Here is an 11,742-nt window from a genome sequence, read left to right on the forward strand (position 1 = left end):
TTTGTATTTTTTTTCAGTATCTCTGTAGTAAGTGTCACTGCCAGTGCCTGCTGATGTGTTGTCAAACTTATACAATCCCTGCAAGCAGTGCCCTTTGAAAAAAGACAGCGGAATTGAAATGTCAGTCAAAATCTTTCTGCGGTCCAACCATCAGGGATTTGCCACAAAGTGAGATTTCACTCGGACTCTTCAATCTTATCAACTGTGCAAACAACATTTTGCTTAATAGATTCAAAACACAAGTCTGTGTATTTAAGTATAAGGCATATTAAATAATTCTACACACTATTCCTTATTTTCAAGTTACTTTAAAGAGGCACGATTATTATAGTTCATAAGGAGAGTTGGTGCTTATATTGTATTATATTATATATATATAAGACAGTACAAGAGCAGTCCCAGAAATAGTGAGGCAGGAGAAAAGACAAAGACAGCAACCCACTATATTCTTTAAAAGTTATTTTAATATTTAGAAATTGCAGAGCACTGTGACCTGTTCACACTACAATAAATTGGTTGTTACAAACGAATGCCAATGTAGTTATTTCCATCACTTTCAATTATACACGATGAAAATGTGTTCTTACAACTTGAATAAAAAAAGACATTGATTGGTAAAATGACATTTACAACAAGGACCACAAAAAATGAAGTTTTCATTTCTGCTATTATATTTACACAAAACATACTGACTACACAATGTTTGAGCAATGCAGTTGTTTCAGTTTCCCAGTCCATTCTGAAAGTATAGTTAAATACCAACTATGTCACATATCTCCATGTTGATCTTTTTAAAGGTTCAATTCAGATATCGAATGCCGGAATTTGTAATAGTTTGACCCATCCATTGTCACATAACTAAATAAAATATGCGATGTGAGTGGCGCAGTGGAGCAGTGGTTAATACAGTTCAGAGGTGCGGGATTGGATTCCGGCTCCAGACTTCCCGTGTGGAGCTTGCATGTTTTCCCTGTGCCTGCGAGTCTCTTTCGGGTATTCCGGTTTTCTCCCACATTTCATAGACATGCGTGATAGGTTAATTGGGCATTCTAAATTGTCCTTAGGTGTGATTGGGAATGCTTGTTTGTCAGTGTGTGCCCTGGGATTGGTTGCCAACCAGTTCAGGGTGTACCGCCTGAAGTCAAATGGGGTAGGCTCCAGAATAAACGGTTCAGTATATATCAGATATGTAATGTTCTCTTTTTTGCTTTTCCCTAAAAATCTGCATGATTTGATCCTTTCCATCACTCTACACATCATTCCAAATTGGTCTCATTTAGTGGCTTTGATAACATATTGTGTTTGTCCACTTAACAGTGGATTTCATAAGCAAGCTGTGATCCAAAAAGAAGACTCTGACTGAGGAAGACCTCCTCTTGATCCGTGCTTAATGGCCCCTCGCCGCCATCGCCTGGATTCCTCCTAACCTCCATTCCTCCTGATCTGGACAGGGTCTGAATCACTTGATGATCCAGCAGAGCTTCTTTCATGCTCTTTTGTTGGACATACTCTCCCATCATGGGACACCTCACCGAGGCGGACCCAACTGGCTTTGCACGGTTCAGCACGTACATCTCATGGCCATGGTCATCACTGTACTCTTCCAGCTGTGCAAAAGTGGTTGGTCCATCAGAGTAATCATTTACATAGATAATGCTCTCTTCCTTGCTGGTACAGTAGGATCCCACTTCTTCTTTATGGTATTGCTGATGACGGGTATAGATCATAACCAAGAGAAGAATAGCAGTAAGTGCGAGTAAGGAGATCCCAATAGCGATGGCGGTCTGTGTGGCCGGGCCAAGAGCACTAAAGTCCATGCTGTCTTGCTCATAAAGTGGCTCCTGGCTAACATCCACAACCTTTGGTTGGTAGAAGGAATTTGATGAGGATGAAACCGATGCGTGCGTGTTCAGTTGAGGCCAGAATTGGGACGGATATGAAGATGAAGACATATTGACCGCTAAGTGAAATGTAACCCTTGCCACACCACCAGGATTCCATGCCTCGCACTCATAGCGACCAGCATGTGCTACGGTCACATTGCTGAGGAAGAGCATGCCGCTGCCCATATCTGGGTCGAAGCTGTCCCTCTCACCGCCCTCCTCGGTCCCACGCACAAGCCCTTTGAGTCCTCCAGTCTTCATCCCCCCGCTGCTGGGCAGCGCCGTCACCACTCCTCCAACGCCAGGTCGGAATAGTTCACCATTGGGCCCCAGCTCTTGAACCAAGCCTCGCGGGGACAACTGGGCCTTGCCGTTGTAAGATTTCTTCCAAGTTACCTGAGGCTGGGGATATCCTGAAGCTTGACATGAGACTCTGAGGCTCTCCCCGAGTCTTACAGTTAGATGACTCGGTTCAAGTTGTACGACAGGGGGAATGCATACCAGGCTGTTTGGAGCTACCTCCCCCAGGCTGAGGTGGGAAAGGCGAGGTGGCTCCGAGCACATTAATCGACGCTGCTCGGCTGTGCTTAACAGCCGCTGTCCGTCCTCACTGATCCATGTCCTTAGCCAACCGAGAGCACAATCACAGCGCCATGGGTTTTCTGCAGGATGAGAATGAGAACGGACAAGATGTGACTGAATGAAATTTCATCGTAACCCCTTACGCCATCCAACTGAAATGTACGTCTGTTTATTCAGTTCTTCAATGATCATATGAAGGCACCTTTGAACCTGATAATCATTTATTTTACCAAGGAGTTACTTTTACAATTCTATATGGACCACAGAAAGAGACAATAAAAACATTTTAGAAAAGCCAGAAATTACTCACCTTCGTATTACACAAAAGTATGAAAATGCTGCCAAGTTTTTATAACAGTAACAGTTTGAGGCTGAAACGGATTAATTGTTTTTCCAATGGGAAAAGACATAGTTTCTAAGAGGTGATAAGAAGGGATAAACAAAGCTTCCACTAGAGAGACTATGCAAATTACAGATGCCTTTAGGACACATGTTGACAGGGGCAAGTTTAGACTGTCAAGGAGAACATTGTTTTATCTTAGTATTACGTCATGTTATTATGAAGAAATGCTTTGTGCTTTGGATTAAACTGCAGCAATGCCGGCACCCGTAATAAACTCATTGCAGGGTGGCCATTGTATCCAAGCTGGCAATTGTTTTTTGGCATATCTAAATCATCCCAGTTGCCTCTGACTATTCCTCCTTTCATGGATTATGTAAATCTGATTTTGATTATACAAAATCTCACGAGTGTGAAGCGCAACAAAAACAATATGAAGCAGTAATGTTAATTTTGCAGCTGCTTTCCAAAATGATTTGGGATGGGTAATTTCATGACTGATAATGCGCTCATTCTTCAAACCTGTGACTCGGAGCACTTGCAGGCTGACAAGTGGCTGGAGTGTTGAGGCTCCCAAGGTATGGAGGTGATTTTGGCTGAGATCCAGTAGAGCCAGAGACGACAACCCAGACAGAGCTTTGTCTGCCAGTAGCTCTATGCTGTTTTTCTGCAAGTGGAGTTCCTGGAGGCGCTACGAGGACAGTGCAAAAAATGACAAATGTGAATAGAAGAAACAAAAACCGTCAACAAATCTTCTCAGGCAACGAAAAATGTAACATCATGTCCTCATAAACTCACCAGCAAACCCCTGAAGGTGTTGTCCTGGACTCGAGTAATCTGGTTGTCTGCAAGGTAGAGGATCCGAACATGCTCCAGACCTTGGAACATCTCTGGGGTGATGAGATGGATGAGGTTTCCATTGAGAGCGAGCTCGAGTAACTGACCCTGACTGAGAAATGCTCCCGGCTCCAGAGCTGAAATGCTGTTATTTTGGAGGTACAGGTAATGGAGCCTGCCCAGTCGGGTCAGATCCTGAAGACGAATATGCACAATAGCATTGTCCTGGAGGAACAATGTCTGTGGGGTAGATAGGGGAAATTAAATTGATTACAATTAATAGATAGAGGGAAATACCCAGACGCATTATTAAATTGTCAAAGAAATCTAAGTTACTCTGCAGCACTTTTGACTTACCGTAATTTTTGGACTATAAGCCGCACCGGACTATAAGACGCCCCAGCTAAAACCCGTGATTCCGGGTTCAAAATTTGCAAAAATTCAGAAATTTACAGTATTTTCAATAATTTGGTTTATACATGCAAACGTTATTCTACACAAATCTAAGAAATATGTGAAAAGTCCTTTCTGGTTTGATGTCATAGTCAACAAACTGCATTCAATCTTGAAATGTCATTAATTATTTTAAATTGCTAATTACTAATAGCTAATTTTCAACACCAAAATCATTATAAGGTGTCAGCTATTTTGCCCAAGCATGGACACGTGTTTGTATTAGCAAGGGTTTGTGCATGGGCAGAACATTGATTTTTTATCAGTGTTTGTTCAAGATCGCAAATGGTCTCGAAAACGTTCACCAGACATTCATCAACAGTTTTGACAGTCATCAACAGATTATGTTATCGCGAAGAAATTTTGAACATGCTCAGAAATTGCACCCATTTTCAACCCTGACAAAATACTAACATTCGCTACGTGCGCAAACACTCTCGGCTCAGTGCGATTCGGGTAGACTACAACAACACAGACTTTGACACAAAGGTTAATGGAAGGAATTATTTCAGACATGGTTTTAGCAATATTAATGAGCTGCCTTAATGCTGGGGGCCTGAACCCATTAATGTGAACACGGGCTGATATTAAACATCTTGTTGACAGATGAGCCGAGGGTCACTTTCTCTGCTGATTGCCTCTCTCTCAGGCTTATGTCGAAGATGGTCACGGCAAAATGATCGACCACAATCATTTAACTCAAATACATTCAAATGAATCACAGAGATATCAACAGATGGGAAATCACTGGTATGTTAATAGAGGTTCACTGTAGACTGAACTCGTCCGACTGACCTCAGTGAAAGAGGGGATGCCCTGTGGGATTTCTTTGATTCCAAAAGAGCCACACTCCACCGTCAGGCTGTAGCAGCGGCAACCGGAGGGACATCCCAGAGAAGGTTGTGAAACTGAAGCCAGGATCATCAGGATGTGTGTGGACAGCCGCAAGACGACCATGGTTGATGAACAACTGAGGATTTAACATTCAGAAAGGAGAAGAATAAACTGGCTTGATATTTCTTCTGTAAAAACTACTTTATTTAAATCCAGCGAGACAAACATGAACACATCTGCATAAATATTGCCTGCACATTGATGACATGTGACTCGAGTGCACACTAATGAAAACTGGTGAAAGAGTCTAAACAAATGTACCCTTGTACACATCTTAAATACAGTTTGCAAACACTGTGCCCACTTGCACAGGTCCACAAAAATACCACAACTTAGTTTAGTTTGTGCCTACAAAGACCTTGCCTCACACTGTCCACAAAAGTAGAGCCTCAAGACTCATCATATTCATACTCATTAAAATGACATTAAGCATGTCTTATTTGTAGTTGGGTAATAATCCAGAGCACCAATGCAATATTGTAGCCCATATTTCAGTCTGACAACACAGCACTATTAAGAGAATAACCAATGAACTGTATGCTAATATGTCATGTTATATTTAGAGACCATTTATGAGGATAGCCTGGATTGAGTACTCCTTTGTGGTCTAACTGTTCAGTCGTCAGAGACACTAAAGAACAAAAGCAGCCAAGAGCTCTTGCCGTATGAAAAGAACGTATCGTAATTGTCGGATAGACAAAAGGACAAAAATTGAATTTTAAATATGGCCTTGGACTGTCATTTCATTTTTTCAATGTTTTGCTCTGAGAGAGAAAGAGCGCTTTTAATTGCTTTGATTCACAATGAAAATGTCACAGGGCGATCAGAGAGCAAAGAAACTTTCGCCCCAGGCTGAGAATAGACACGGAAAAGGATGTATTTTGCCCGATAGGTGTTATTAGGAGCAGCTACCACGTAGTCAGGAGAAACACATTTGAATCTCCATTGAAACATCTTTCACTTTGTGGAGTATGCACGTTTTAGAAACTAAATTGTGAGTGCACACCGCCTCTCACCAGTCAGCTGGGACAGCCTTCAGTTATCCGTGCCCCTAATGAGGACATGTGGAATAGAAATTGTATGAATGCATGGCTAGACATCAATGCCAACGACATCCTGCCAGGCAGAGCTTTTGGATTTAATTCCGCTAGTTTTTTCACTCTTTATGTTCTCAGAAAAGAAATAGATAACAAAAGTCAAAAAAGAATGTTCAGTGACTTGCCTTTCTAAATCAGCAGTCCTTGACTCGAGTTTTTTTTGCTCATCTGTTCTACATTTATTGTTTTGACTTTTTTTTTTGTTATGCTGATGTTTGGATTTCACTGGTGAGAGGTCAATTTGTTCATTTCAATTCCAGTAATCCTCTGCGGTACAGGCGTAATCTGCACAATCAGATGCTTGTTAGCTAAGCCGCTCTCAGCACTGTTGATGTTTTCACAGCGAGGTCTCTGTTGTTTGCTTTGAAAAATGAGGTCAACTGTATCTCCCAGCCGACAGTGTGAAAATTTAAAAGGAGGATTTGAGCTTAATGCTGTGTACTTAGATCTGCATGTTAAAAAGCAACCACTAGAGCCAGTCTCAAATGCGGAAAAAAAAAAAATCAAAACGGCAACCCAACAAAGGACATCGTTTTATTTTATGTACATGCATCCCAATGAGCAAAAAAACATTTTGTATTGGACTACTGAAAAGCTTTTACCTCCTTTTTGTCATCACATCTTTTTACGATAATTTTTCTGTCGTGGCATTTTTAATCAGTATCACAAATAAACCCCAAAAGAGACTAATTAAACACACTTGCATTACGGAATTTCAACTTCAAATTCAAATGTTCTTTAAATTTGACACGTTAACCTGCCAAATGATTGTACTCCTTGTTTTCAAATGCGCAATTATGCATTCAATAATGACATGCAGGAAATTGAAGCAAAAAGTGTGAGAAGTAGAAAAGCTGTTTACGTTTCAAAGTGCAGCTGACAGCCACAGCGCTTGGGACACAAGCTAAGTTCACGTATTGCTGCTGATCAGCCTCATCTGTTGTTATGGTAACTCCGACGATAAGGGGAGCGTGTGCCTTGCAGAATCAAACAACCAAGCGCATTCTCCGTGAGCTTAGACAAAAAAATGCATTCCACAAAATTACTCACAGGAACCTCAAGTCTCTGATGTCCGGGTGACAAATTACAAATTTTGAAAGTCTCCATCATTTCTCCATTCCTCATTTCTGACCTCTTTCTTTTCTCATCGCTTGTCCTTGTGGCCTGACTGACAGGTCCTAAATCATTTGTCTCACTGCGTCCTTTTGTCCACAAACACACGAAGGTCAAGGTAAGCTGGGACGACACTCTGGCCCAAACCAATAATAATAATAAAAAAAAAAAAAACTCCCACTTTGAGTGATAGTCTCCACCAGAAACAAAATAAAAACATCAACCATGTGAATGCCCATCAACATGCAGCACACATCCAAGGTAGCCTGTTACAGTTTGACTGACAGATCAGATAACACCTACACTCACACACATACACCCACACACGCTGTTTATGCACTTCCACACCACCAACAGCCAACATTATTCTCCAACACAAATCAGATCTGGAAGCAATGGATAAAGACACAAAAACACACATTGGTAGGTCAATGGTCAAAAAAGCCCTGCTCAGTTAACAGCCCACCATTGATTTCTTTTCTCTTCACACTCCTACTCTGACAAGCTCGTTGCAGACATTGATTTGAAATTGCCCCTGTATATCACTATATGTGATAGTGAGAGATAAATGAGTGTATATTTAAATACAAAACATCTCCGGTGCTCCCATTGACATGCTAATGAGAAATAGCATCAATTCAAGGAGTGGTATTCAAAAAACAAATATTCATACTCACGCACACAAACACACACGCATGGACGCACACTGTCATGACAACCCGTCAACCAGTGACAGTGATGGGGTTTTTTTCGGGGGGGGGGGGGGGGGGGGAGAAACAGTTTACAACTTTAACTGGCTGACAAGAATGATAGTATGCAGCAATTTATAGTTATTGACACTCACAGTTGCAGTCAGGACAGGAAGAAAACTGCGAATTGAATGGGTACACAGGAGCAGACAATCTCAGTTACATGATGTAGTCCAAGACAAAAGAAAAACGATTTATTTGCCTGTACATTTACACGATGTACACAAACAAATAAAATAGTGCAAGTCTAGTAGTAGTATGGTAAAGTAAAAGGGCATCCTTGTTGTGTCCCCTGAGGAAAAAAAATCTTGTGATTCAGTGTTTGCATGGACAAAAGCTTTTTTTTCCCCTGTCTGACTGGCAGATGAAATGACCTTCACTCTCCTTACAGAAGGGATCATCAGCAAAGTAAGTTTAGAAAAGTTAATAACCTTCATAAATCCCCACAGTTCAGATGAATGTAGTAAAATGTATGTAAAATCTTATATTTTATGTCTTACAAAAAAAAAAAAGACTAGCTTGAACGAGGGAAGCATTTTCCATCATTTAAATTGTTCTATTTCCCACGCATAGTTGGGTGGTTTATTTGCACCAAACAAATACCAAAAACAATTTCTTCTACATCTGAAAGGTAATTCCACAAAATCTGTTATTTTAGACAATTCCAGTGAGGCGGCACTGTTGCTTGAAAAATGATTATCCCAAGATGGTGGACACCTTAACATATGATCTGGCCAATCATTGGTGTATATGTCTATGTTTTCACCGTAGGTTTTTGAGGAGATAAATGGTAAAATGTCAGTTATTCCACTCGGCAGCCATGATTGATTTTTTTTCACAAAGACTGACATTAGATTTAAATAATACTTATCCCCTGTTTGAAATGTAACCGTCATGACCTCCTGCTCTTTCTGACACCAATATTTCTGTTTAAATATCAATGTCCTAAACGTTCTCCCACATACAAACACTGTTTCCAGTGTAAATATTAAAGATGATTGACACAATCAATTAAAGCAATTGATTTTCATTTGTCGCTTTGTAGAATTTGCAGGATATTTAGATATTCTTCTCATTTTTATCATTGGAGTTGCACACGGCTGTGTCTGTCCCATTGTGTGCCCGTTCTTTTCTGAGCAGCAGCATTTCTCACTGTAATTGATGGATAGCATCTGACAGGTTGGAAGATAGATGAAGGGAAGTTACATCATCCCCCTTTGAGAAGCGCAAATATCCCTTTCATTTTCTATTTTATTTAAGGCATTCACACCTAACAATTAGCATTTAACTGATTCTGTTCAAGATCAAGCATTATTATGCAGTTTCATCTGGCTGAATCTAAACGGTAAATATGCTTTATTTTATGGGTTCTCTATTCACAGCGCAGTCGTTACTCAAACAGGAATCTGAAGTGTGTGCAAATTGTGTCCGAAAATGAAATTGAAAACTATACTCTAATAACAATTTTATTGCACGCTGCAGCATTTCAATTAATAGCGAGTGCACAGTACTGTGCACGCTTGATGACTAATTGTACTTTCATGGTAACATGACGGCAGCTGCCAGACATATGTTAAATAATATTGTCAACCAGCCTGGTGAATAGTTGCTCTGTCTGCCCGAAATGGTGAAAACTATTAGTCTTCCTCATGTCGTTCTTATTGCAGAGGAGCTTTTCATTCCTAAGTCTTCTGGGATTCGGTTTGCCATACACAACAACCGACATTTATTTCAGTCATCATTGTCTCTGGCAGAGCCCCATGAAAGATCTAAACATCTGCAGGCACAAGGATTCAACTTGTCTGCTATACAAATCTGTTCATGAGACACCACCACCAATCCCTCCACCCCTTTGCCATCTCTGAGTTACAACAAACAGAGTCCTATCCCAGGGACTGCTGTTTTGCCCCATGTCCATGTTTTGAATAGCAATTAAGCAGAGTCATATGCATACCCTCTGTGACAGTGGCCAAGTGTGAGCTGCACTTAATGCTGAGAATGAGAAAATATGACCTTCGAGGCAGAGCATTTGCTTTCCCGTGTGGATTCTGAATTGCAATCTGGTTCCTTCTGCATTTAGCTTGTCATAGCCTTTTAATCCTGTCACATACACTGCATTGTCCACAACACTAAGTTTCTGTACTATTACTGCCTCATTTAGATTAAATTGCTCAACAATTTTTGTGGAGAAATTTTGTAAGACATTGTTGTCCTCAATGCAAGCCACCAGGCACAAATGGATTTGTGCTAAATGGATGAAAAAAGTTGATGTATTAGTTTGCTTGTATTGTTTTTCTCATTTTCTTAAGAGTAACATAATTCTAATAAACTTGCAATTAGATCACATCAAAAGGCTTTTTCTGTACATCAACAAAAATGTTCAATATACTATGTACCCAACTCTTTAGGGTTTGAGAAGGTTGGTGTTTTTGCAAACTGAACTAATTTAATACCAAAGGTAGAAGAGTCAAAGTGGCATGTACTCCTAAAGGTATTCTTGTCCAACTAGTTACTATAATCAATAATTCATCATTATTACTTATATACTTTTCTACTATTCCTTATGTGATAGTTAATATACAATAATGATAATAATAATAATAATAATAATAATAATAATAATAATAATAATAATAATAATAATAATAATAATAATAATAATAATAATAATAATAATAATAATAATAATAATAAAAGAAGAAACACGCATAGGCTACATACACATTATGAATATAAAGGCGCAAAAAATATGCACTTTATAGTAAATCCTCAACGATCATATTACGTGTCCACCGCAAGTTTCTTTTTTTTAATCGCACTGTCGCACTTGACTATGCATCCTGCTACCATACAATTGCAACCTACCAATTCTCCGCGTGCAGAGTCCTCGCTCTGGACACTTAAACGACGAAAAAGGCATCAGACATTCTAAAGAAAGAAAGAAATCCGTGCATAAAGCACTGTTCTGATGGCCGAGTTGGCGAATGTATTCCACACAGTGCGAATTCGTCCATAGGAATTGGACGCAGGGAGTAAGAAGCGCCAATGCCGGCCGGACGTCAGTGCTGGTGATGGTCGATTGACTCTTTTTACCTCCCCTCCTCCTTTCCCCCCTCTCTTATCTCGCCCACTGTGTGATAGTATCTTCCAGCGATAACGAACCTAACTAATGCTTTTGTGTTGACTTAAATGTTCTACCTCTCAGTGAGAAAAAGAGAGAGTGAAAGAGAGAGACGAGCGTTATTACTATTATTTTCTCATTCATTTTAAAGCATAGATTTATGATCCACTCAGCCTGGAGCGTTACTCCCCGGTTGAATTTAAAACAGTCGATAATCGACGCAAGGAGCTGAGGAAGCCTGCAGACATCCTGCAGTTGGCGCTGTTTTTATTTCTTTCAATTATTGTTGCATTTGATAAGTGAAATGCATTGTATTATTTGGAGAAAGATTTTATATCCCCCAAATTTCAGGCAAATCTAATGTGCCGCTTGCAGAATTAAATTCAACATTGGATACACTATTGCAAACATGTTTTCTTTTTTACTGCAGTCTTTTGAAGAAAAAAATCAATCAATCAATTTTAGATATTTTCAACTCGGGCACAAACGAATATATATATATATGTATATATATATATACATATATATATATATATATATATATATATATATATACTGTCAGCGTGACTTGGGTACGCTGGAAATGAAATGGAAATGAAATGAAAGCAGAAGAACAATTTATCTCAACCAGTGCAGTCTCAGTGTAATTTACAGCCAACCATATTGCTCAATG

At 39.8% G+C, this 11,742-nt stretch overlaps 1 protein-coding gene across 1 annotated transcript; it reads right to left on the bottom strand.

The window, feature by feature from the left end:
• Nucleotides 1–446: 446 nt before the first annotated feature.
• Nucleotides 447–5,056, bottom strand: LOC133165699 (leucine-rich repeat-containing protein 24-like). The gene is made up of 4 exons (XM_061295543.1): nt 4,891–5,056; nt 3,604–3,882; nt 3,328–3,496; nt 447–2,545 (listed from the first exon to the last, which is right to left on the bottom strand). The coding sequence occupies exons 1-4, from the start codon at nt 5,050–5,052 to the stop codon at nt 1,311–1,313; spliced, it is 1,845 nt and encodes a 614-aa protein (XP_061151527.1). The 5' UTR covers nt 5,053–5,056; the 3' UTR covers nt 447–1,310.
• Nucleotides 5,057–11,742: the final 6,686 nt, after the last annotated feature.

This window comes from Syngnathus typhle, linkage group LG13, assembly GCF_033458585.1.
Source record: "Syngnathus typhle isolate RoL2023-S1 ecotype Sweden linkage group LG13, RoL_Styp_1.0, whole genome shotgun sequence".
NCBI classification, from domain to species: Eukaryota; Metazoa; Chordata; class Actinopteri; order Syngnathiformes; family Syngnathidae; genus Syngnathus; species Syngnathus typhle.